Below are 26,606 nucleotides of genomic sequence, written 5' to 3'. Positions count from 1 at the left end.
GGTGGCCGCCAACACGACACAGTTTAGACAAGAAAAGAGCGAAAAACACGGTCCCGGCAGCTGAGTCGTTGCTCTACGCAGGCCAGGGACCCCACGGGTATCATCCTGCTTATAGACGCCGATGCAATGGTGGGGAAGTTTATGCGGACTTCTCGTGCTGAGTGGAGACACGCTGGAGTGAAACAACTATGAAACAGTTAGTAAAAATTTGCTTGGGTGAAGGAGTTATATAGACTTACCGAAGTCCTCGAGCGAGCGCTGCTTCTGGTTGCCCTTGATCGATCTTCCGTGCATCATGTTGTCGAAGCCTTGGCTGCCAGACATGAGGTAGTAGATACCACCCATGACGCAGAAGACACCGAAGGAGAAGATCCAGATACGGACAACAGCGACAATGGAGGTCTGCTCACCACCCTCGAAGAAACCCCAGATGGTGAAGCAGGTGGCAAGGATATCGACGACCAGAATGGCGCCGGTGAGCTGCCACGAGGGGATGGAAGACCAGAAGGGACCGTTGGCACGGGTGATGAAGATCAGCCAGTTCTCAGTAAGGGAGATCTCAAGGAAGAGAACCTCATCCATGTTACCGAAGTTCTGGACGATACCACCATCCTCACCCTGAGCGTACATGGTGGTGACAGTGACCCAGGTACCGACAGCGAGGATGATACCGAGGCAGACGGACATACCCCAGAGCTTGGGCAGGTTCCACTTGACGGGGGACTTGGAGAAGGGAGCGTTGTCGTAGGCAATGGCAAGGGTGGCAACATCAGCAAAGATGGCAATGAAGACAACCAGCTCAATGTTCAGCGAACGGTTCAGAATGGCGATCCAGAGACCAAGGAAGATCTCCAAGTGGATGGACAGGGCAATTCTGTAGACAACGTAGGCGTACATGCGGTGGAAAATCTGGCGGGAAGTCTTAAGAGCATCAATGATGGCACCGAGACCAGGGGCAAGGAAGACAATGTCGGCAGCGGAACGAGCAGCATCGGAGGAACCCTCGACAGCAATACCGGTATCAGCCTTCTTCAGGGAGGGAGCATCGTTGACACCGTCACCAGTCATGGCAACGAGGTAACCACGCTGCTGCAGGATCTCAACGACGTTGTACTTGTGCTGGGGGAAGACCTCAGCGAAACCATCGGCAGCCTCAACGAAATCGTAAACCTCAGAACCGGGCATGTCACCACCACCACCGAGACCGAGACGCTCAGCGTTGTAGATGTTGGTACCGAGACCGAGCTGGCGGGAAGTCTCACGAGCAATACCGACGGCGTCACCAGTCAACATCTTGATGGACAGACCGAGAGTCTTGGCCTCGTTAACAGTCTTGGCAGTATCGTGACGGGGAGGGTCAGAGCAGGGCATAATTCCGAGAATCTCCCAGGCACCCTCACCACGCTTGCGGGCAACACCAAGGGAACGGAAACCACGGGTAGCGAACTCAGCAACCTTGTTCTTGTAGGCGGCGTCAATCTCCTCGGGGATGGGGTGGTCCTCCTCGACGGTCTTGAGAACGAACAGAGGGGCACCCTTGACACAGGTGATGATCTCGCCCTGGGGGGACTCGACAACAGCCTGGACCTTCTTGGAGACGGGGTCGAAGGGGTGGAACTCGCGGACAATGTACTTGGACAGGACACCCTTGGCGCGGGGGTAGAACTTGAGGGACTTGAGGAAAGCCTTGTCAATGGCATCAATACCCTTCTTCTTGCGGGAGGCAGCGAGACAGGCAGTAAGCATGAGGTCCTCGGGGTCGACACCAGCAACAGTGTAGGGCTCAGACAGAGAGAGCTTGTTCTTGGTCAGAGTACCAGTCTTGTCGGAGCAGAGAATCTCGACACCAGCAAGGGACTCAATGGCAGACAGCTTCTGGACGATGGCCTTCTTCTTGGCGAGGTAGGCAGCACCGACAGCCATGGTGGTGGTAACGACAGCGGGCAGACCGACGGGGACACCGACAATGGTGATGGCCAGGGTGAAACCCAGGATCTCAACAATGGGGTTGGAGCGGTAGAAGGAGGAAACCCAGACAACGAGCAGGGTGAGGATGACGAGGACCAGGAGAACCTGACCAATACCGTTCAGAACCTCAGTGAAGTGACCAGAGCCGGCAGAAGCCTGGGAGACAAGGGCAGCAGCACGACCGACGAAGGTGTTGTCACCAGTGGCAGTGATGATGACGAAAGCCTCACCACGCTTGACAGCGGAGGAAGCGAAACACTGGTCACCGTGGTGCTTGTCGACGGCAAGAGATTCACCGGTAAGAGCAGACTGGTCAACCTGGAGGAAAGCATCATCGGTGACAATGCGACCATCGGCAGGAATGATGGTACCCTCCTCAACCTGGAGGATATCACCGGGAACGACCTCGGGAGCCTCAATCTCCTTGAGCTGACCGTCACGGAGGACGACAGCCTTGAGAGCAAGAGTCTTCTTCAACTCGTCGACAATGGAACCAGCCTGGAATTCCTGAATGAAACCAACACAGGCGTTGAGCAGGAGCAGAGCGCAAATGACACCGAAATCAACCCAGTCCTCAAGACCGGCAGCCAGGACGGCAGCAGCCTCCATGACGAACTGGATAGGACCCTGTTTTGACTAGTTAGCTCTCTGTCGCGGATAACAGCGAGTGATGGCGGGGTAGACCTACAATGAAGAAACCAAGGAACTTGAGAACGAGGTTCTCCTTCTCCTCCTTCATCTGGTTGAGACCGAAGCGCTTGCGACGAGCAGTGACTGCAGAGGGTCAGGTTAGCGATTCAAGTCATTTCGATCGAGGCACAATTGGATTGTAGGAAACTCACCCTCGTCAGAGGTAAGACCGATGCGAGAGTCGGTCTGGAGAAGCTCCTCGGGAACGACACGGCCAGTGTGGGGCGAGGACTCCTCCTCCTCCTCCTCTTCCTCAGCACCTCCATCGACGGACTCGAGGTCCTCGATCAGGGCGTCGATGTCCTCATCGTCGTCCTCCTCCTCGGCAGCAACCTTCTTCTCGGCAGTAGCTTCGGTAGACTGGTGGTGGTGGGTCTTCTCGTCGAAGTGGCCCGACTCGATGTTGGTGGACAAGGCCGGCGCAGCGGCGTTGGACTCAGCCATGGCGGGCGAGTCAAATGGGACAGTCAAAGTCGACCGACTGTCGGTAGAAGAAAAAAAATATGTATTAGGGTCCAGGAATTAAGTGCAATCGGCACGTATAGCTTTGTTGAGTTTTTAGGATTTTGGGGGGGTTGGGTGATGTTCCTAGGAATTTGCGGCTGTGTTGGTGGAACAAACAACACGGGGGATGGTTCTCCAAAGGAGAGATTGAGGGGGATCACGACAAGACCTGGCGGGAAAGCACGTCCAAGATGTCAAGAGTCGTGAGGAAGGAAAAGAAGAAGAGAGTCGAAAAGCAAGAGGACTGAGGTCCTTATTATTACCTTGGCCGTGTGGAGTCTACACTGTAAGAGTTTTCGGTGTTTTGATTGGCTTGTGCGGGTTGCAGGGAACAGGAGCTAGTCGATTCACCCCGGGAAATAGACTCACCAGGCACAGGCGCAACTCAAAGTCTGGAGAGCTCTTTTTTTCCAGTGTCATTTCTTGGACAGGAACGGTAAGACTGCGGCATTTGATTGGATTGATTAGAAGCCAAGAAAAATTTGAATTCGCTTCTACGTACTTGCTCGGTCGTACCTGGACTATCTGTTCTACTGAAGCTGCCAATTTTTCTTCAATACGTCCGGCCCTGGGTGAATCTTCTCTCGGCCATTCTCACGTTAAGGTGTCGCTCCCACTCACCTCCCACTCACCCTCTCTCTCTCTCTGTCCATGTCTTCTTTACTACTAGGTACGCCCGTGTCCCCATCAACCCAAAGAGACCCAACCCATCCGGTTGTTGTGATGGATACGCCGTAATGGAGTGGGCATCCCAGCTTTTCGGGGTACCTCTGGGACCGTATCGCGCTTGCAGGCATTCTAGGAGCTCACCTATCTCCCCCCGCCCCACTCCCTTTGCGGGTGCCAATCATCGGCTTCGCTTCGTCGATGGAAAACACGCGAACGCCGATGCTGTAAAATAACGCAAGATGGATTTCGTGACGTCGCCATGGTGCGCCAACGGCCTCAGATTCGATCTGTCTGTCTGTCTGCCCCTCGGGGTGGCCATGAGTTGTGCATGAATTGGCCACGATGTTCTAGTCAATTGCATCTATCTCCGTGATTCCTAGGTATTTCCAAGAAAAAGCCGACGACGGCGAATTGACCCTGTGGAACGTGTGATATTGTTGTGATTGTTATTATTTGTTTTTGTAACTACGTATTCCTTCTGCTGCTCATTGCCGCAGCTATGCTTCCTCATCTCGGCACCATAACCAAACATTGCAGAGGGCAGCCAGCCCAGCTCCCAAAGGAACTTCACTGATCCAAGGGCCAAGCTCCACGGCCCATTTCTCTCTCCAGCACTAAGGCCGTCGAAGGTACCTGAGTACATGCACGCATGCTGCATGCATACATGCATGGGATAGCTCGAGCCCTGCAAGGAGTGTGGTCACCAGCTCACACGGAGTATCATGGGGATCCGCACTGTGCCGGTTGGATGGTAGTGTAAACAAATAAGTGACCGTGCTAAGGTAAGAATTCGGGATCGCAGGGCTCACTGGGCAGACAATGTGCGATAGTGCTGGAGGATACTCATCCACAACGACCTCGACTCTCGCACTCAGTGAATCCCACTCGCATCCAAATCCACTGAACGAGCGGCCAGTCCAAGTCCACACACCGAGGGACGTTTGCAAGTCACCATTGAGCCAAGGGCCGGGTTTGCCTGACTTGACTTTCCCAAAACCGACCCTCTTCATACTACAGTAGTACTCAGCGCACACAAGACATGACAAGACTGATTGACTGCCCGCCCGTTTCCCACCCCCAAGACCCAAGACCCAAGAAAGCCGGCCGCTTGACGCCCACCCCAGTCCAGTCGTTCTCTTGTGCTGCTATTTCTTTACCCATTTCTCGCCGAGCATTGCTCATCTTCATAACCTGCGTATCCATCTCTTGGACATGCCATATCGAGGCTGCGGCTGTCTGCTCAGGCGAATCGGAGACCAGCGGCACAGCCGTGACCTAGCCCAGGCCAAGCAAAGTACCGCGCTGCATGTCAATCTGCCAAGCATATACGTCATAACCATTCCCAGCCCAGGCGAATGGATGACATGAGCAAAGCACGATAGGCGACGGTAGACATCCGGCGATCACTTGTCGTTGTTCGTCTATCTGCGGATCATATATTGAATCTTCGCTTTCCATGGTGGGCGCAGGCGCGCGTGCGTGCCATAAGGGCCACACCCCCCGTCGTTGTTGGGTCTGCCTATTTGTCTTGCACGCCCATCGACTACGTGTAGATACCCGCGCGCTGCACTGGGCTTCTTGAATGGCGTCGTTGAGTGACAGCGGATGGGGAGTCAAAATACTGGAGACCCAGCAAGCAGACAGTCCTCCCGAGGCTCTCCATTTCTCCCCTAATAAAGTCCATACCGTGCATCCATACCCTTAGTTGTGTACCTACATTACAATATGTACTTGAGGACCGCGCTATCTCTCCATGTACTATTAGTATTAGTGGTAGTATAATTGCCTATGTACAGACCGCCCGGGATGCACGCTACTGTGTGCAGGTGGACTTCTCCGTTATCCAGGAACCATCTCCCGCTTGTGGGTATCGTAGTCCCGTACTAGGATCGATGGTCTTGGCGGTGGGCATTCAAGCGGGTGGGCTTTTTTACAAACTTTTCTTTGTCAGTTTCGCCGCCGAGGCAATGGAGGGGGGGATAACGCAGGTCATACTTCTGTCGGTCGCCGTGAATAGTCATGAACATTTTCATCCAGCCTTCTTAGGCTGGCGCCTGGGGCTGCATATGTTTTCTTGTGTAGGTGTGTCAATGTAGGTGTGGTGAGCTGGATGATCGGTCAGCCCGGGCAGATATTGCCGCAGTCCCGGCAGGCCATTTGCCGCGCTCTGAGAGGTCCTGTGCTGAAGGGAAGCCCCATTCATACTTGCTGCTCTCTTGCCATTCCTGGGCCGTCTTACCTGTGCGAGTGCACGGGGTCTCGAGTCATTATTTGCACCACGAACGACTTGTGCTGATGCAATCATGGCTGCTTCTCATTGCCATTGGATAGACAGCTGAGGTAATTTTTGTGCACCATTCGGGACTTGTGAAGAATCTTTTTTTTTCCTCTGCCTCTTTTGGCGCCATGCTACTACGAATGTACATTCCAGTGGCTACCGATCGCTACCGACGCCTCCGGGTCTTTCCTTGCACATTGGGATTTTTAGTGGCGGGTGAAGGAAAATGTCCAGTAGCAGAGAGGGAAAAAAAATTCATCGTGCATATAGTCCGACTACTGCTACACACATATGAACAATCTGATGCATGCCAACATGGTACACTACATACTGTTGTCGACACTACAATAGTTGTAGCGCCCCCCATCATGTGTGATGGTGACTGGGGACTTCTAGAAGCTCGACAATTGGAGTCATTGGACAATCAGTGTCCATATCGTCCACTGTAAAAAAGGAGGTAAGTGTACACGATGGAACACCATGGAGAAAGCGTTGACCGCTCACGGCCAGCATATTATTGTTCAATGTTTCTCTTGTCACTTCGCCAATGGTACTCGTTAGTCCATTGCATTTGTCCGACCTTCTGGCCGAGCGACCACTTGGTCATGGCTTTTTCCCACTGCTCCTGCTCAGCTATGAGCGGGCATTGGGGGGGCAGTCTGCCGAGGTCCCCTCCATTGTAATCATGGAGAGCGCAGCGAGGCAGAGGTCCATCGTCGGTCCAAGTGTTCGGTCGCCCAGACAGAAAGGGAATCCGAGCGTCATTTGCGTGCTGGCAACTGAAAGATGGGCCTGGATGTCAGGGAGTCCATTCACGATACAATCGACAATATGAGAGCCGACAGGAGAGAGAGAGAGAGAGAGATAGAGCGAGAGACATGCAGATGACAGTATGTAGCTACGACAACCGTTGTATTGTTATGTATGTTGTACCTTTTTCGCATTTCCTCGCAATATCACGAGTCCCCAGAAATAATATTCCGCGTAAAATCACCTGCAGCCGACCGGGACAAGCTGCCTGCACTTTGTTCTCCAGCGAACGAACTGCATCCCGCGCGTACGCCCCGCAGAACCCCCAATCCCCTCGATTCTCCAATCATAGCCATCTGAAAGAACGATTCAGGAAGAGCCCAATTCGCACGAGCAGGGATCATCCGAGCGGCTCGAAGCTCACCCTTAGCACCCACTCTTGTCCCTCTGCCCTTCCAGGGAATATCGGCGCAAATGTCGCCTCGCCTGGACGGGCCCTCGCCCGCCGTTTGAGCGGCCTTTACACGGACTTGCCTGGCTGTCTGACTGCCTGCCCGACGGACGTCTGCCTGTTTGACCGCGATGCTGCTCAGTCAGTACTGCAGTCAGTGCTGCAATAGCTCGGATGGGCAAGAGTCACGCAGTTCAGTCGGTCAAGATCAGAAGAACCCGGGTTTCTCCCCCCCCTCATCCCCCACTGGACGCACACTCCAGAGCTTCTAGCGGCGAATCCGTTCCAGCCCTTCCTGCTGTCAAGTAGCCTGTAAAGAACCAGCTGGCTCGGCTGGCTTCTGGTACTGCTACTACCGCTACAAGTAGGTGGTGTAGGGTACATACAGCCTGTGCAGGCCAGGTCAGGTACTCAGGTGCAGCGATATTGCAGTACAGGCTACAGCTACTACATACTGCTAGGACCCGACTCCATCCGCCTGTTCTGCCCAGTCTAGTCGATATCGGAGGCGCGGCGGGCAACGGGTACAAGCGCTCGCTCCCTTGGTGAGAGGATCAGTGCTAATATTATTCTTGCCCAGCGAGCAAAAGTGCGCCTTAGCACCAATCCGCCATTCTTGACTCGCCGAGGTACCCTGGGCCAGTGTAATTCAATTCTTGACAAGCCCCGCGGACCTGATCGTATTGCCCCGAGCAAAAAAAGCAACGTACCAGCCCAGTTAGAGTAGAGCCTGGGCAGCCAACAAAGCCCAGATCCTTCAAAAAAACTCATCATACTTCGTACCGGCCACTTTGTCTCGGATATTACGCCCTTCTCTAGGTGTCCACACTGGAAGTTACGGTAGCCGAACAGAGAATCTGTCTCGTCGCAACCTTGACGATAATGACACCCGAAGCGATGCCCATGGTTTGTCTCTTCTGCCATGGATAGACGATGCTAGGGACCGACGACGCGTACCTTCCGCCCTGATGCGATCGCGCACCCTGCTCTACTCTCATCCATTCAAGCTTTTTTTTTTACTCCTTCTTCGAGGCCTGCGCAGTTGCCCTATGTGGCCTCAGCTTGAGCCCTACCCATGAATTACGCGCGCCCGCCATGACGAACACTTTAATCGCGAGTGCCCGCTCGGCAGATGCGCTGCTGCTGCTGCTGCTCGGATCTGAACGATCGCTATCGTCATTTTAAAATGAAGCCCGTGGCCGCAGCAGAGCACGGCAGGTTATCTGGGCCTGGTTTGGTGGCACCAGTGTGCGAAATGCGTCCGCGCTTCCTGAATGGATGCGGATGTCAGCTATGCATATGTAATGTAAAGGTGTCGTAGGTGTATCTACGGTAGCTGGGTATCGCATTCAGGGACATCCATCACAGTGCCGTGCGCGCACATGGCACTCGTGTGGTCGACATGGGTAGCTCCGGGAGATTCGAAACAAACCCTGGAATCTTAATTGTCCAAACAAACGGGGTCTGTTCTCACGAGCAGAATCAAGTTTGTCTTCCTACGGTAGGTACTTTTTTTTTTTCTCTTGAGGTCGTTGTTTTTCTTGGCCAGCACGGTGGCCGTGCCTGGTAATGTCACCAAAAGTCTGAAACGGCGACGCACAGCACCAATCTGATTGACTGACTAACAAGATGGTTTTGCACGCTACCAGTCGATAGAGCAATGTCTTGCACTGGTGGTTGTACGCGACAGAGGGAATGTTTCTTCAGTTCAAACAGTCCGTCACACCTTGGCTGAGTAATCGTCCACCGGTTGTAGCAAATAATGGTTCGGGATGCCGAGGGCGGGTCGCCGCCCTGGCTGTCATTCCTATCTATAGAATCGAAACCAAACTGCGTGATCCAATCATAGATTTCCATGTCGTAGAGCCCAAAAGTTTCAAGGCTTCCTTTACCGCCAGAGACCTAAAACTCTGCGGGTTCAGGTGGCATGAGCTTTACAATCCGTTCGGTCGCACCGAAAGTGTAACGTGCGTGCGTGCGCGTGCCGAAGCAGAGGCGAGTGAGTTACCATGGTAATAAAGGCCTTTTTCTTTTGTTTTGTGCCCAAGCAGCCATAAGAAGTCGAAGGATCTCCGATATAACCGACATTTCAGCCTTGCATAATGGCTCCCTTAGCCAATGCTTGAATGATTTGCGCTGGGGATATGTCAGATTTTCCGTTCGCGGCTCGCTCTCGGCAAGTTCGCTTTCGTGTCAAATGGGCCGACTGCTTGGGACAGGACAGAAGGGGACAAGGAAAAAAAAATCAATAGACACACTCGCTGAATCCATAAGGTTCTATGGTCACCTAGCCGAAGCTTCCGCGCAAAATCCACACTTTTCTTCCTCGGACCTCTTTACTTGCCAGTATCTATGCTTTGGCCCCAAAAGGGGGGAGGATTAAGGCTGAATTGTTAAGGTTCTCCTTTCCACGACTATTAGGTGCCATGGAAATACTTTCTGATTGAGACAATATTATAATGCATCACAAGGTGTCGGTTCTCATATAGCCAAGACGTCTTGGCCGATGATCCTGATGTGGGAAAATGTGGTTCACGAAACGGTCCCCCAGAGACGCGGCCAATTTTAAGCCCTACTTCTTATATTCTTACAACCATATTCATCCCCCCCTCTCCCAAGCTCCTTTCAAATGAGCCTGATGAGAATAAGATCGGCCGGCTGGCGCCTGGCGTTTTTTTACCCCACGGGCGACCGGTTGGTTTTCCCCCCCCTCGAGGCCAAGGACTAATAGTTTGTATAGTTCGTTTTAACCCGGCACCTAAGGCGATCCGAAAGAGTGAGAAAAGGGCAATGTCTCGAATCAAATGGCTATCATTTGATGTGCTACTACTCATTGCGGCCCGTCTCCTTCTTGGCATCTCACCATCTTCTATAACGTACCGTCTCGGCAAGGGGGAGGACCATTTATATGTTGGGAAAACTCCAGGTTTACCCCATTCGGAAGCCATCAAATTGGGGGGTTGATTAAACTCCAGATACTTGTTCCTTTGGCCCAAGGAAGGTGGGTTAAATCCTCCTCGCTCCGCCAAAATGTTTATCAGACGAAAAACCAAATCAACGGTTGCGCTTGGCATCTTGATGTGCCACAGTCTTGATCCGCTTCAATGGGCTGAGTCAGTCGCGTCACGAGGATTGATATACGTTGCGCCCTGCGCCAAGATTCCCCATCTCACCGGGGGTGGGCTATGTGTTGTTCAATGAAATCGAAACTCACGGACGGTATCTATTTTTTTTTTTTTTTTTTTTTTTTGCTTTGGGCTCAGGCAAGACCCTGCAGCAAGATACGAAAAGGCGAAAAAAAAAAAGAAATCAATCGCTAACCCGCGTTATCATTCAAACTACACAAGTTTTTGCCAAGCGGTCTTAAAACTCTTGGTAAGGCATGTCCTTCCGGAAAAAGAGAAGGACAAGCGCTACTCAATCGTACTCTTGACTCAAAAGGCTTGGGAGATCGACTGCCTCACTCGTCCTTTATTGCCAAGAAAAATTCCAGGACAACTCAGCAAAGTCTTGACTCTAGGGACATGAGAGGAGCGAGCATCAATCGCCGTGTGGCTTGGCTGTGACCACTGTACGACGACGACCAACCTCATCTCCGCCCAGTGTGCGTTGTTTCTTTCGATCCGGAGCGGTCCATCGGGACCTGGCATGGCTTGGCTGTGCAACGGAGACCGAGCTCCGTCGGGGAGGACTCGACTCTTCCGTGTCCTACCTGGATATTTCCTTTTTTCGGGGGTGGCAAACCTCTCTTGATAGACATGTAGTATCAATACCTGCCGAGTGCTTGGCTGTACGTCCTTGGCTGTGCTCTTGCGGTGTGTACAGGAGACATTGTTGATGTTGCAACCGCTGGCCAGAAATCACCCCAAGAGCTGTCATAAGTATGATAAGTCTTGGGTCATACTGATAGAAATTTGAAACATGAGCAGCTTGTCAGAATATGTCAGTTTGCCAAACGGATGCCAAGTCGGCTAAAGTACCATGATTCGCAACACCGGCAGAGCATTCATTCTCTTGTCTGACTGACATGATCATTCTCTCTGATGATCGAGTCAAGCAAGAAGACCGTTGACACGGATGAATCTCACAGTCCAAAGGGCTCGAAGACACGTCACATAGGGCTATGACTTCTAATATACACTTGATCAAAAGAATTACGAAAGGACATGGCCAGGAAAACTCGAGCCGAGTTGGCTGGCGAGATGTCCACGGAGACTCAGCTCGATTGTTCGCCATGAGATGGGTAAATTCTTGGATCACCAATTCACAATGTTGTGTTCACTATGGTAGTGATCAAGCAGATATGACACGAGCTGGTTGTTCTATGGCTCTATCTACACATCCAGCTGAGTTGCCAATTCATATCTTCTCCATTTTTTGTCATGGAAGTTTCTACTCGGTGGCTCTCCTGACCCCATGTGGGTGCTTTCTTGCCGGATTAGAAAAATGCTCTTCAAACATTTATAATTCATATCTATAGACGATGGTCCAAACGACGTATCTGAATGTCGTATCCTCATTGTGACGCAAAAGAGCCAAATATGTGAATGCATTACTTTTCCTCCATCGTGATTTATCCAGTACATCCCCAATCCAAAGTCAATGCTATCATCTGTGTACTTAGAAAGTCTCAAATATTGGAATCGTAGAGTTCATATTGAATGTCCAATACGTCCAGCATGCTGTACTGTGCCTTTCCCCCCTCTACCTCGTAAATCATGTCGGGGCAGAAAGACACCATGTTGCAACATGAACATGAATCAATTTATGAAGAGGCCATTCCACGATCTTGATAATCACATGATCGTAATCTTTCTACCCATACCTAATATGATACATTTCAAAGAGACCAGCCACAAAAGCAGGAAACTTCTCACGACAGGATACATTTGTCTAACGTTGGTGGATCACGGAGAGACGGAGGCCGAAACGTCGAATACCATTCCAGCGACCCAGAAAACTCGACAGAACTGGATCAGCCTTGCTCCCACGGATCGATCGATCCCGTCCCCGTTCGGTTCTCCAGATCCTATCATGGATGGGTCCCGGCAGTACCGGGTGACGGGAGAAAAAGTGACGACGTGGGTCAAGATCCGCATGGTAGGAAGACCTGGACCTCGACGGCATTCTCCATGTATAGCTCTTGGTCTCCACTCTCGAGGTCGGTGGCGATAAATAAAGCACTTATGTAAATCGTCGAGACAATGTCTACAGCATGTCACACACCTCAACACGACAAGTCAAGCATATAGATGATAGGTAGCACTCAAATATGTTAGTATATTCTAGAGCTAAGCCCGTTGCAACCACGTCCTAATGAAGAGCCGCAGCTTGAGGCGTTCATTTTATGTAATCCAAGAGGTCTCTCAGACTGCCGCGACAGCATGCTGAGAAAAAGGAAAGATGGCCGTCTATAAGCAACATGCCCCCATATCTGCTGCATCTGTTTCCTCTCCTGTGCCGAATTTTATAGCATAGGGCGCATTCGACACAGCTAGAGGGGGACAATACCATGTATGGTAGAGTACACATCAGACCCTAGGCCGCCTAATGCTTAGCAGTGACCTTGTCACCGGTCAGCTTCTCAACATAGGTCTTGGCCATGTCGCCCAAGGCAACCATGCAGACGGTCTGCCAGACACTCAGTCCGATACGGGGGGTGACACCACGGTACAGACCCTTCATACCGTTCTGCTGGTAGATGTACTTGGCAGTGTTGCCGACGGTCATCTTCTTGGGGCGGTTGGGGTCCTCCTTCTTGCTCTGCATCTCAACGCGGATGACCTCGATGGGCTGGTTCCAGGCAGAGAGACCACCACCAAGCGCAGAGGCGAGAATCTTCTCAGCAGCGCCGAGTTTCTCACCGTGCTCCTTGTTGGTGAACTTGCGAATGCCCTGCTCGGCCAGACGAGAGAGACCAAAGCGGGAACCCCAGTTGGTCATCTGTCGAATGGCGACAGCATTGACACCCTTGTTGATTCCCTTGATACCCTCCTTGCGGTAGATATCCATAAAGGTAGCAAAGGTGCTCTGCGGCTTGACACCCGAGGCGGCGAGTTTGTGCTGGGTGATCTCGACCGTCTTCATGCAGGTGCAGAAACCCATGGTGGCGTAAGCCTGGGCAACACCACCAAAGATACCACCAATGATACCACCGCCAAACTCGGAGGCACCAGCGTTGCGGGCGTAGAATTCGGCTTCGGAGGCGACGAAGAGGAGCACAGCGCCCTTGGTGGACGCCTCGATCCAAGCCCAGGGAATGAGACCTTGGTAGACTGTGTAGAAAAAACATCACATGTCAGCCTCTAGTGTTCCTAGTTGCAGACGGGGGAGTGGGAACGAGGGGACAGATTGACTTACACCCGAAGACACCACCGCGATTCCAAATGCGGCTCAGGGCCGTGGTAAAACCATCACCACGGTTCGCAGCCATGGTTGTCTTGACGACCTCGAGAGGTTGGCCCAGGGACTGTGGTGAAGGTGTTAGCATTGCGGTGAAACCATTTCCGAGCTATTCAGCGCATCGCAAGCGGGGGAGAAGCCATTGACCGAGGATCTGGCGCAAGACTTGGCGATAACATAACCAGCAGCGGATGGGACTCGGGGAATGAATGCAAGCTTACCGTGACCTCAAAGAGGTTGAGACCAGCACCCAGCAGCAAGTTCGAGAACTTGATGGGCTTCTTCTCCAGCTTCTTCTCCGTCAGAGGCGGAGGCATGGCAGCGGCAGTTGTCGACATCTCAGCAAGAGGAAAAGGGGGTTCAGGCCTGACCAAGGCTAAAGGGTTGCTCTTAGCAAATTGTGGATTGGAATGACTCTGGGAGAGTTTGTGGAAGGAGAGAAGAAAAGGAAGCTCTTTCAAGTCGCAGTGGGCGGATATGGATGGGGTTTTGTTATTCTGATTACTGTCACTCACAAAAACGGATGGATCCCGCTCGCTCGTCGTTGGGAAAATGGGTCTAAAACTAGAAGCCAGGGAGATTCCAGCAAGCGAAACCGTTCCCAACTGTACGGTGTATCAATGGCCGACCGTCAGCAAAGAAAATGGGGTCAAAAGGTACAGGTAGGTAAGGTAGGTAGGTAGGTAACCAGTTGCACCCACTTATGCAATGCACCCCCTTTTGCAACGGATTTTTAATAAAGTCCAATACAAAACATATAATATAATTAAATATTTTCCCATTATAACACACTTAAATTAATTTTTTTAATTATAAATCTAGTTTTTACGTCGTTTTTTAATTATAAAAGGTTATATTTTAAGGAAATTATTAATAAGAATTTATTCTTTTTATAGCATTTTTCGCAGCCGCTTATTTAACTTATTTTAAATAAATTTAATATATAAAAAATTAGCAAATGCCTAATTCGGATTAAAAATAATTATTTAACGTTTATCGGACTTATATTTATTTAGTTTTATATTTAAAAGTAAATTATTTTAGCGCGTTATAATTAGTTTTATTATTATTAAATTTAATATTTTTACCGTTTTCGTTATTAATTGCTTTACCTCCCGCCCTAAAGCTAAATGTTTTTTTTAAATGGAAAAAAAAATATCTTAAAAATCTTTATTATTATAAAAAGTTATAATAATAATTTTAGCTATATTTAAAGGTTTTAGTAATATATATAAAAAAGGGGTCGGGATTAAAAGAAAAAATTTAGGGTTATTTAATATTTAATTAAGATTTAAAGGCTATATACCCGTTTTACGCTAGCTATTTAATATAGTTTTTTATATAAAAGCTAATTAATAAGCCGTAGCGTAAGCTATAAGCATTTTTTGCTTTTAAATAAATTTAATTATTGCTATTTTACGCTATTTGCTAAATTATTAATAATAATAATATTTAAGGAAAAAAAATATATTTTTATTAAATAATTAAAAGGCTTCGCTAATATATATAAATAAATATATTAACGCGATTTTTATATAATAAATTATAAATATAAATTTTAATAATAAATAAATATTATAATTATTTAATATTAATATTTTTTAAAAGCGTAGCCGCTACACATTTTTACGGGGCTTCGTTTTTAGGCCGAATATTTGCTTAAGCTACGAAAAAGCTATAATAAAATTAGATTATTTTTTATATATAATAATAAATTTAGCTTTTTTTAAATCTTTAAAAAACTATTACGTTTATAGCGTTATTTTTTTTAAAATATAAATTATTATAATTATTAAGCCGAAAGCGTTAATATTATAAATCGTAATTATTTATTTAATCGCTCCCGATTTTTAAATACGAAAGCGACGTAATTTCGATATATTTATAATAATCCTTTTTTTAGCTTTATTTTTTTAAATCCTAATTTTATTTATATTATATATATTTTTAAATTTAATTAAATATAGCTTTAAAACCTTATTTATAAATATATAAAATTTTTAAATAGCCCCGGAATTAATTTTATTAATTTAATCGGTATTAATAACCCGTTTTAGCTTTATAATTAAATATAAATAGCGTTATATAAATTTATTTATTTAATTCTTCCTAATATTAATAGCTTAATTATTAAATTCGATGCTAATAGCGATTTATAAAGTTACGTTTTATACGATTCGTTTCGAAAAAGCTTATCCGCATCGTTTTTCGTATAAAATCCAGTTTTTAAGCTCTTATTTTTATAATTTTAAGAGAATTTACGTTAATTCGTAAGCATTACGATAAAACCGCGCACTTTATAGCTTACGCGATAAAATAAATGCATAAATACCTAAATCGCGTGCAATTTTAATTAATTTTTTACCGTTTTCGACCTTTTTAATTGCTTCTTTTATATCGCGTTCGTTTAATTTAGTTATTTTAAAAAAATAGGATTAATTAAATAAGTGGCTGTTAAGATATTATAAAAGTATTGTAGTTGGGTTACATTGTAGAGTGGAAATAACACGTTGCAAAAGGGGGTGCATTGCAAAAGTGGGTTCAACTGGTTAGGTAGGTACCCACCCCGGAACGAGCTCCCAGTCGCTGACTTGCTGCTGACTTCTTGACTTGGTTGACTGCTGGAGCTCAGCAACCAGTAAAGTCCAGTGCAGGTAATCTGTGCAGTCCCAGCCCAGTTTGGTTGGTCACCCAGCTCCAAATGTCCCCTTCAGATCGTCCCTCGGAGGCACGTGCAACCAAGACGAGAATCAGAGGTGCTCAATCCGAGGCAATTGATGTCTATCTATGGCAAGTTATACCCGACGATGTCTCTTTCAGGAAAGAAACAAGATAAACAAAATAGAGAGATTTTGTGGTTTTCCTAGTCTTTTCTCGTGTCACTGGAAAAAGGACAGCTTTGTCTGTACCAGCCCTGCTGCTTATCTCTGTCTCTCACACACTCTCTACCTGTCTACCTACACTTCTTTACTCATCTGAGCCATTCCTTGTCTCGGGATTGAAGCCGGGTCAGCAGCAAGCCACATTTCAACCCGCGGAAGGTAAAGAAGGACCAAAAAAGAAAGTTATGGGACCCTGCTGCTACCTTGAGCGACACATTCCCTGGCTGCGAGATAAGGTATGTTCCATTTCGGCCAGCGAACGCCGCTGAGCATGCAGCAATAACATCAGCACCACGACGCACACACACATGTGCAGCACACTCAGTTGTTGGTACTCCGTATATCCAATACGTAGTTTCAGCGATGAACGGCCGAAGGAGGCGCTAGAGATTGAGCCCGGCCCTGCGGACCCCGAAAAAAACATCCAACGAGTATGCAAAACTTGGAGGAGGAAAAGCCCTCAGCCTCACACGGTACCTGCACCTGCCACCGGGCTCATTTCCCTAGCACTCAACAAAAGCACAAAGGCTCCATCCAGCCTTGCCCGATATTTGGGGAAGCCGAGATTTCGTTCAGAGTAAAAATAGGTAGCCCACCCACCCCAGCACGGCCCTCAACAGTCCGTATCGCGGATCCCCAAACGGAAAGACACGGGGTTGGAAAAAACGAATGCTGCTGTCCAACATGCCAATTGGCTCAACACATGGCCGCAAGCAATTTTGTCGATGGTAGTTTGCTCTAGCTACATGCTCAAAATACATAATGATCAGCGACTCTTTGACATTCATGGGTTTGTGACGCTGCAAGCACGGTACAATTACCGAACTCAGAACGGTGCGGACAGCGGCACCCTCGGTGCAATAAAGCCGCGGGTGGATCCGTTGAGCATTATTACAACATACTTTGAACCCTGGAGAAGCCCGATTCAGTACATTACGGATTCCGAGTAGTACATAGAAGGAGTAACCCGGATGGATGACTCCAGGATTCCTCAAAGCACACGTATAATAACGGCCAATTGATCCAGTCTCATCTCACCGTCGTGACCGGTACCTGGACGTAGGGCTGTAACTTTTTGCAAGTAATAGAACTTACCTATTGGCTCTATCACAGAGACAACTGTCACCCATCTTGGTGTAACATTTCTCGTTTTCATGTCAGTGGAATAACGACACAGGAAAAATGATAAATCAATGAATCATGAACGTTTCATTTTCATTCGTCAAGAAAAGAGTAGAGTTTGTATCGCAGCCCAAAAAAAGCAACCATTCGTTATGATAGTATCTACATAGACACACAATGTCGTGATTATATTGTACAAACGCAGTGAATGGTATCGTCAAGGAGCCCTCTAAACACCCCTCTTAATGATACTGCACCGCCCTTTGTAACGAAGCCCAATCTATCCGATTTTGACAAAACTCCCCTATCCACACAAGCAACACGGCTGTTGTTCGATTTACAGCTTCTTGCAGATCTCGATCCACTTCTCGGTGGAGAAGGACTTGGGTCGCTCAATGGGGGCACCAACGGCACGGTCAATGATGAGCTGGGGCAGCACACCAATGGCACGGGAGACACCGAAGAGCACGGTGTAGTAGTTGGCCTCGGTCAGGCCGTAGTACTGCAGCAGAACACCAGAGTGGGCGTCGACGTTGGGGAAGGGGTTCTTGGTCTTGCCGTGCTCGGTCAGGACCTTGGGGGCGATCTTGTAGACCTGGCTGACCAGCTGGAACATGGGGTCGTTGGGCATCTTCTCCTGGGCAAAGGTGCGCTGAGCCATGTAGCGGGGGTCAGTCTTGCGGAGGACGGCGTGGCCGTAACCGGGAACGACACGGCCCGAGTTCAGGGTGGACCACAGGTAGTCGGTGATGGCCTTGTCGCTCAGATCGTCACCAACAGCCTTCTTCATCTCAGTGAGCCAGTTAAGAACCTCCTGGTTGGCAAGACCGTGGAGGGGACCAGCCAGACCGTTCAGACCGGCAGCCAGCGAGAGGAAGGGAGAGCTGAGAGCACTGCCGACCAAGTGAGTAGTGTGGGCGGAGACGTTGCCACCCTCGTGGTCGGTGTGGATGGTCAGGTAGAGACGCATGAGCTCAATGAAGTCCTTGTTGTCACCGAAACCGAGCTGGTTGGCAAAGTTGAACGAGTAGTCCTTGTCCTTCTGGATGGGAGCGACCTTGCCGCCCTTGAAGACGTTCTGGTAGATGCGGGAAGCAATGTTGGGGAGCTTGGCAATCAGGTCCATGGAGTCCTCGAAGGTGTATCCCCAGTAGTCCTTCTTGTTCATGCCCTTGGCGTAGGCCTTGGCGAAGGAAGAGGTGTGCTCGAGAGCAGTGACGGCCAGAGAGAACTGGGCCATGGGGTGGAGGTCGCTGGGGCAGCGGTCGATGAGCTCCTCAACGAACTTGGGAATGTCAGAGCGAGCAGCCCACTCGGCAGACAGGTCGCGGACCTGCTGCTCGCTGGGGACCTCGCCAGTCAGAAGCAGCCAGAAGAGACCCTCGGGAAGAGGCTCCTTGCCACCAGGGGCCTTGGGGAGGACCTCCTGGCACTCGGGGATGGTCTTGCCACGGAAACGGATACCCTCCTCGGAGTCGAGCACTGAACCTTCCCAAACCAAGCTCTTGATACCACGGGCACCACCGTAGACCTGGTCGAGAGTGACCTTGTCGATGACCTTGGAGCCGTGCTCCCTATGGGAATGTAAGATATTGAACGTCCTAGATCCTGAACGGCGGGCAGGTGTGTGTTGGCTTACTTGCGGAGGGTCTTGATCTCCTCAATCTTCTCGGGCAGCAGCTCGGCGAAGCGCTCCTTCAGGGTCTACAAGGAAACGGAGAGTCAGTCTCGAAAACTCAGAAGAGAGCAAAGCCATTGGTAGCGGCAGCGGCAGCAAGCTCATACCTGGGTCTTCGCGGAGTAGCATCGCGCAGCTGTGAAGGCCGTGTTACGGGCAGTGAAGGCAGGAGCCTTCAGAGCAGAAGCTCTCAGGGCAGGTCGCAATGCTGATGCCATTGTGTATATGTGATATAGGACTGAGAAGAAATGGGAACTTGACAGCAATTGGGAATCTGGAGAAGAGAATAATATGAAGGGATCAACAAAGGCCCCGACGACAGTTTTTACTGGGAAATACCTCAAACGTCGGAACTGGGTCGGGTTTAACTTAATGACGGGAGAAAAAAGTTCATTCCTGGTAAGCTACCATTCGGGCATAGTCTCGCCCAATTGAAATGGCCAGGAGCCAATCGTTGGGATCCATCGGTGCTCCAGCTCACAGATGCTCCCCACTGGTGGACCGAATGGCCGATCTGGCGCGCGCGCACACCTGGGTTGCTGCTGTTGCTGAGCTCTTGAAGCTGCCGTAGTGGCCGTTTTCCTATGCCGGTAGAAAGGCTGGCTGACGTCAAAATGCGAGTGTTTACCACCAGCTCTTCAGGTCGTTTTGCTGCAGGGGTGACATATCGCTGCAGTAGCGATACCATTATGCTTGCCATGTTGGTAGTAGCCAAGCATCTCGTTCGTGTGCGATAAGATCATTTCCTTATGGATGGAGCTTGACAGCCCCGTGGACACGAATATTGGATTCTCAAGCACTACACATGACAGCCAGCCAGCCAGCCAGTCAGTCCTCTCATCGGATCATCTTCAAAGCCCGAGGTTGTTGCCAGGAGACATCGACTTTGCATCCACAACACAAGTGTGTCAGGACGCGTAGAGCAGAACCGCGGTTATCCATGTCCGGGGAGCCGGTCGACCGAAACATGCCTAACACTTATATACTTGCTTGGACCTCTGCCAGTCTACCTTGATATCACGGAATACGGGAACGGCGGCAGCATTTGAGAATATACTACGTCAACGGCATTGGGAATGTTATTATTTTCAAAGTGCAAAAATGAAACCGTGATGGTCTTTCTCATTAGAGACTGGCAATACCGCTGCGTTCCGACATGAAGGTAGTACACTAATGAACTCAGTGTGCAGCACTCTGCAATACTGCCAGCTTTCAAGGACGATGAAACACTGGATCGGCCCTTCAAGACACTTATGACCGGCTTGCACGTGGTTGTGAGTATACCATGTACCGGGATAGAAAGTTGAATAATTGATTGCCAAGGCAAACCTGTGCTGCAATAGTGTAAAAGAGACATGGTGGATGGCTACCAAGGTCTAAATAAAGGATACAATAATAAAAGCGCCTTTTTCCAGTCAAGAAGGTGTTGTTTGTGATTACTACATCATCTCGTGTTTGCCCGTGTTTTTGAGCGGAGCGTAATCAATTGGCCGCCGCAGAGAGGACCAGGAAAAGTGGCAGCAGAAGGTTCCGCTCACCAACAAGAAGGGGTCGGCCCCACCACTGAAATTTTTTCTGCCCCCTTGTTCTTCACATTACTATTTTGTGCTCCTTCCATTGGGGGGTAGCTGTTGGCGATCTTTGATAGTGTGCTGGACCCCACTGAACACTCTGTAAACACTCTACGCCAGGTGTCACCAGCCAGCTTTTCCAGTGCGACCTACCAGCTTTTTGCAATTGCTGCCGCCTCCATTACCTAAGGTTAGCTTATTAATAATTGTGCCAGGGAAATTGAAGAAGCCTTGCAGCCAGCCCAAAAAGCTTTCTGCCACCATCCGACAGGCACGCACCCATTCTCCCCAGTTCAACTCAGCTCAACTACAACCTAATCCCACCAATATTCTCATCAGCATACTCACCATCGGCAGCTGTAGCATCGCATCGCATCGCATCGCATCGGCGTCTTGCGAGGAACCATCGGCTCTGGTAGTGCGCACCCAAGTGCTCTTTCTCGACATTTTTCTGGATCTTGAAAAGCAAATCCGTAGAGGCTTCCCGCCGGGCGGGACGCTTCCCATTCATCAACTCACACAACGCGTAATTGTGGAAGGAGGAGCAGCCATTTCCCCTCACTCGCTCCCATCAACCCCTCAAGGCGTGCCGCTCCCAGCCACAAACAACTCTCGCAAAGAGTCGTGGCCTGCTACCTCCATTATTGATTTCTCTTCGGACTTCTGATCAACCCATCCATCTGGTTCATCGGACGTATTCTTCTTCCATTCGCAACGCAATCCGCCAAAGGCCCAAGGCATAGATTTCCGGCCATCGAGCCTAAGACTGTAAACCTGTGATTGCGATCAAAGTGCGCGACGTGCTCCGCTCGCTAGGTACTGGGCATTCCCTCTAGATCGCCTGCGCTGGGCTGTAGATACAGTGGCTCGAAATCCCTTGTGATATCATCGCTGGCTAGAGGCATCGCCAAAAAAGAAAACAAGTGTCTGCTTGGTAATAGAGATCCGCTGGCATCGCCCCCGTTACCGTACCCAAAGAAAACAAAAAAGGCCTCTTGATCACAGCCAATATGTCGTCGCCAGTAGCAGACCTCGAGTCTGGTCTCAATGTCATGCTCGGCAATAAGCCACCGGGTGTTTCTGGCTCGCAAATCAAGAACATCACAGCGCTCTGCGTCAACAACGTTCAGGTAAGATACTATTGTGGTAGCAGATCCCACACCACTCATCATCACTCGGCCTCCTAGCAGGGTCTCATGTATGTTCGTGCTGACTTGCTTCTGTCGACGATAGTCCGAATCCGTTCTCATTCAGAAGATCTTTACTCACTTCAAGAAAACCCCGGGCACTCACAAACTAGGTGTTCTCTACGTTGTAGATTCTGTGACTCGCCGCTGGATAGATCAAGCCAAGCAACAGAACCAGACAATCAATAGCTCAGCTCCTGACGGTACATACGCTGCTGGTGTGCATAGAGTAACAGAGTTGATCCCTGTATTGATGAATGACATTCTTCAATCTGCCCCTGAAGACCAAAAGGTACGCAAGCCGCATCACATATTGCCACATGTATTCGTCTGCCTCATGACTGTTTGGCATTGACGCACAAGTTGCCTACCGGAGGGTATATTATCGCCCAATACTGAGCCTGCGCCATACATGAAGCGGGCAGGCTAGTTCAGCGCCACTTCTTTCTCGAATGACCATGTTGTGCATCTGCTTACTGTATATTGAAACTGTAGGAGAAAATTAAGAAACTTGTCGACATTTGGGAAAAGGGACAAACCTTCCCGGCAACACTAATCGAGTCATTCAAGCAAAAGCTGAATGCTCCCAAAAGTAAGTTATCATCAGTGCTTCTAGGAGATACTCAACGCGATATCTTCATCGTCGCCCACGTGGATCGATTGTCTAATCTTTGCGGTCTCCCGGCAGATGAATCTACAACCCCCATCGGTAGCCCCCCTCCGGGCCCGGGACTACCTGGTCTACCCGGCTTCAACGTTGCTGCTGCCAATGACAAGCCGGCGGCCTTTGGTGCCCCAAGCGACATCATGGAGGCACTCAAGAAGATAGCCCAGCAGAACAGTAGTGTCGCGCCGAGCAATAGTGCTGTCCCAGCTCTCACTCCAGCTTCAGACTCCTATTATGTCCGAAGCGCATCAGCTCAGCAGAATGGTGCCGCGCAGCAACAGCCTCCGCCTCTGCCTGTAACTCAGAGCCAGCCTTCATTTCCGTTCTCTGCTGCACCGCCGCCGTCTGTGAACCCGGCGATGCCTTTTGCGTATCCTCCGTCGGCTCCTGCCCCGGCACATGTTCCTGCGTATCCCGTGACTGCTAGTAGCCAGCCTGGTGGATTTCCTGGTATCGCAGCTATCCCCCCGCCAGTTCCTGGAGTAGACCCGGCCGCAGCCCAGCAGGTTCAGTTGATCCAGCTCCTAGCTCAGCAAGGTATACCTGCAGAGAATATTCCTGCTTTGTTGGCGGCTTTTCAGACCAATGTGCCTCCCGTAACTCAGTCGGCTCCCATTCCGGCCGCACCAGCAGGCCCACTTCCGTATAGTAATTCGTGGGGTCAAGATCAGTCCCGCTCAGATATGTCGCAGAACCGCAACTACGGCGGCAGATCTCCCAATAGGTATCAAAATCGGTCGCGATCGAGATCACCGACACGCCACTGGGGATCCCGCGACTCGCCCCGGGGCAGAAGTGATCGCGGACACGGCGGTTACGGACGTGATTCGCCAGCCCATGGCCGAGATGACCGTTCTGGCTGGGGCGGAGATTATCGTCAACGAAGCCCGCCTGGACGTAGAGGCCGCAGCTCGTCCCCCCAGCGATTTGACCAACCCCAGCCCGGTCAAAAATGGGTAGAATTCGATCGTAGTCTCCCATCTGGCCACATTAAAGGTACGTCCACTTTGTGGAGTCTCTGTCATCGCATGGTATTCTAACTTGAGTGAATAGTCCTAAGCCGTACCTTGTTTGTTGGAGGTGTCACGTAAGTCCAGATCCATCATGGTATGTACTATAATGTCTTTAGGCTAACTTTGTCTCAGATGCTCGGAAGCTGAGCTGCGGAGCATGTTCAACAGGAGTGGACAAGTGCAGACATGCATTGTAAACAAGGATAAGAGACATGCATTTGTCAAGATGGTTACACGCAAAGATGCAGTGGCTGCCAAGGAGGCCATGGAGAATAGCCAGTACAGGGTACGTCAGCGCGTCGACGCACGACAGGAGATCAATGCTAACAATGGTAATTATTGTAGACACGATGGGGTGTTGGTTTTGGCCCCCGAGACTGCAGTGACTACTCGAGCGGCATCAGCATCATTCCGATCAACAAGCTGACTGAGGCGGACCGAAAGTGGATGTTGACGGCCGAGTGGGGTGGCAGCGGAGGGCGGTCGATTGAGTCAGGCATGGTTGTCGAGGAGCCCGACATCGAGATTGGTGCCGGCGTCTCATCCAAAGCCATCAGTCGACGGATGCAGACCGATCGGGGAGGCAAGCACGGCCCCAAGTCTAGCAGAGGCGATGACGAGGAGAACTTGGGAAGATGGCGACGGAACAAGGAAAACAACCCCCGCCGAGAGGACCAGCGCGGCGACAACAGGGAATTCGGCAACAGCCAGCAGCCTATGGTTCCTGATTTTCCTTACGGCATTCCCACAGGAAACAATGGGATGCCGATATTCCCTCCGGGCTTCGCTTTTCCGATGCCGCCAAGCCAGTAGAAGCGTTCATGGGGTTCCGATCGCGGGGAGGCACGGCGAGCGAGCTTTCGGCTCCAGACGCGTCGATGGACCACGGCGCGCACATGCCAAGGTATCGAGTCCATTGGCGACTAGATGTGAAGATACGGCGGCAGAACCGAGGATGCGGTGAAGTCTGTACCTACTCCAGAAAAGGGGGTGGGTCGCTTCCGGGGTAGTGGGAAGAGGATGCGTGTAGGCTTGTCTGTATTTACATAAGCTCAGGGACGAGGCAGGTGGAGCTATAGACTGCCTTGCAGAAAGAGGGTCCCCAGATGGCTGGAGTAGCATGATGATACCCCTAATGAGAATGTCTTTGTCCAAGCTGATGACTATGTACTCAATTCCCCTATACTATTGCACAGTTGAGCACCACATGATCGATAGTTCATGCAGATAGAAGGGGGCACCCTTTCTCGTGCATGACGAAGGCGTCAAGTATCAATGACCCGTATCGAGACTTTGTCAGTGATGGGTTTTACGTAGCAGGAACTGATGAATATCTGACAAGCTGTATGATTGCAAAGGGCTAAGTTAAGAATTGCGGCGTGCTTCACCGTAGAATGGTGCCAAAGCAGCCATGCCCAACTGGAATACATTTACAAGCATCAGCATTTGTACAATGGAACACGGCCATTTGGCAAAACATTGAAAGGAAATGGACATGTTAGGAATTGGTACAATGCTTGTGGTATATAGCATCATTATTGGTCATGACACCAGCCCGGTTATAGTCCGTTATAGTACGTATATTATTATTCATCCGGAAACAGGATATCACAACTGTGGCCATCTGACAGCGCGAAACTAAGAAACATTTTGCTGTTCACCAAATCTGTACGTAATCATAGCGGCCAACAAGTGAAACATATCTCAGACTAGGTGGGCGTATCTTGGCCACTTTTGCGATAACGTGCGCTCACATGACAAACAGTCAAGAGTTGCAGTAACTGCTTGAATTCAACATGGGACTCTTGACTTGAGCTCAGACCACGAGAGAGAAGACTAATGATGAAGGGCAGTCTGTGCATCTAGACCTCAGCTTGGGAACTTGATAGACACGATATTGGGCGGAGAGAGTGGAAGAACTTTTTGCCCAATAGAGCAGGGCCGGCGAATCGGATCCGTTATACCGCTCTCAAAGAAAGACAGATGGTATAGATGGCAAGAAGAAAAGCGTGACCGGCACCGAGAATGCCGAGTTGTCGCCGCGCCCGTGGCCAACCTAGAACTATAGATTTTTTCTTTCTTCTTACATAGTAGGGGTCCTAGCTTTATTTCGCTCAGCATCGGTTCCTACTGGTTCCCCTTTGGCCTCACCGTTTTCCGTAAAGGTGCGGACTTTTGTGTAACCCAAGGATCGGGGGAGGAAGGGCAGTGGAGGATAGGTTTTTAGCGGGGGGGCGGCCAACGGAGCAAAAAGAACAGAGACAAAGACAGAGAGACAGAAGAAGAGAAAAAAAGCTCGCACACAGTGAAAAAGTCAAACACTGTAGTCTCCATTACTGGCGCACTGTCGACAGTGTCGACAAGACCCACACAGTTGGCGTCGTTCAAGTACCAAAGTACATGGCAAAGTTGCATACGGAATACAAACATCATGTACCGGACTACGAGGGAGCCACTTTCTTATAGTGCAGACCCAGTTACACCTGCATAAGGGAAGACGGAACTATGTAATAGTACGCAGTAACTTCCTGGGGGGGAGTCCCCATCTTGGCTTGGGCTATTATCTTTTTGTGGGAAATTGGAAAAAAGGAACAACTTGAAAGTGGGGAGCTATGGTGGAGTATATATCTCTTTTCACTTTATGTACTTGTTCTTTGACATTACATTAATTTTATTCCTTTTCGTACATTAAGACAGCAAGTGGTCCACCATGATATGTATGCACGCATTCAAAACAAACACTTATTACCGGGGCGCCTAAATTTGGTATGCAG

The 26,606-nt window shown here is 49.8% G+C and overlaps 4 protein-coding genes across 4 annotated transcripts; 1 reads left to right on the top strand and 3 right to left on the bottom strand.

The window, feature by feature from the left end:
* Window positions 1-139: 139 nt before the first annotated feature.
* Window positions 140-3,102, bottom strand: PFICI_11412 (Plasma membrane ATPase; the record flags this gene model as incomplete). The annotated part of the gene is made up of 4 exons (XM_007839993.1): window positions 140-186; window positions 240-2,595; window positions 2,657-2,742; window positions 2,811-3,102. The coding sequence occupies 4 exons, from the start codon at window positions 3,100-3,102 to the stop codon at window positions 140-142; spliced, it is 2,781 nt and encodes a 926-aa protein (XP_007838184.1).
* Window positions 3,103-12,857: 9,755 nt separating this feature from the next.
* PFICI_11411 (Mitochondrial DNA replication protein) lies at window positions 12,858-14,050 on the bottom strand (the record flags this gene model as incomplete). Its single annotated transcript, XM_007839992.1, has 3 exons — window positions 12,858-13,585; window positions 13,671-13,779; window positions 13,934-14,050. 3 exons carry the CDS (start codon window positions 14,048-14,050, stop codon window positions 12,858-12,860), a joined length of 954 nt encoding a protein of 317 aa, XP_007838183.1.
* Window positions 14,051-18,053: 4,003 nt separating this feature from the next.
* Window positions 18,054-19,612, bottom strand: PFICI_11410 (Citrate synthase; the record flags this gene model as incomplete). The annotated part of the gene is made up of 3 exons (XM_007839991.1): window positions 18,054-19,290; window positions 19,356-19,420; window positions 19,502-19,612. 3 exons carry the CDS (start codon window positions 19,610-19,612, stop codon window positions 18,054-18,056), a joined length of 1,413 nt encoding a protein of 470 aa, XP_007838182.1.
* A 2,363-nt stretch (window positions 19,613-21,975) lies between these two features.
* On the top strand, window positions 21,976-24,645 carry PFICI_11409 (uncharacterized protein; the record flags this gene model as incomplete). The annotated part of the gene is made up of 6 exons (XM_007839990.1): window positions 21,976-22,095; window positions 22,199-22,444; window positions 22,648-23,815; window positions 23,873-23,906; window positions 23,965-24,118; window positions 24,178-24,645. 6 exons carry the CDS (start codon window positions 21,976-21,978, stop codon window positions 24,643-24,645), a joined length of 2,190 nt encoding a protein of 729 aa, XP_007838181.1.
* Window positions 24,646-26,606: the final 1,961 nt, after the last annotated feature.

This window comes from Pestalotiopsis fici, assembly GCF_000516985.1.
Source record: "Pestalotiopsis fici W106-1 unplaced genomic scaffold PFICI_Scf_8, whole genome shotgun sequence".
Classification (NCBI taxonomy): Eukaryota; Fungi; Ascomycota; class Sordariomycetes; order Amphisphaeriales; family Sporocadaceae; genus Pestalotiopsis; species Pestalotiopsis fici.
The sequence above is the reverse complement of the archived record's forward strand: the minus strand, read 5'-3'. Positions and strand labels throughout refer to the sequence as shown.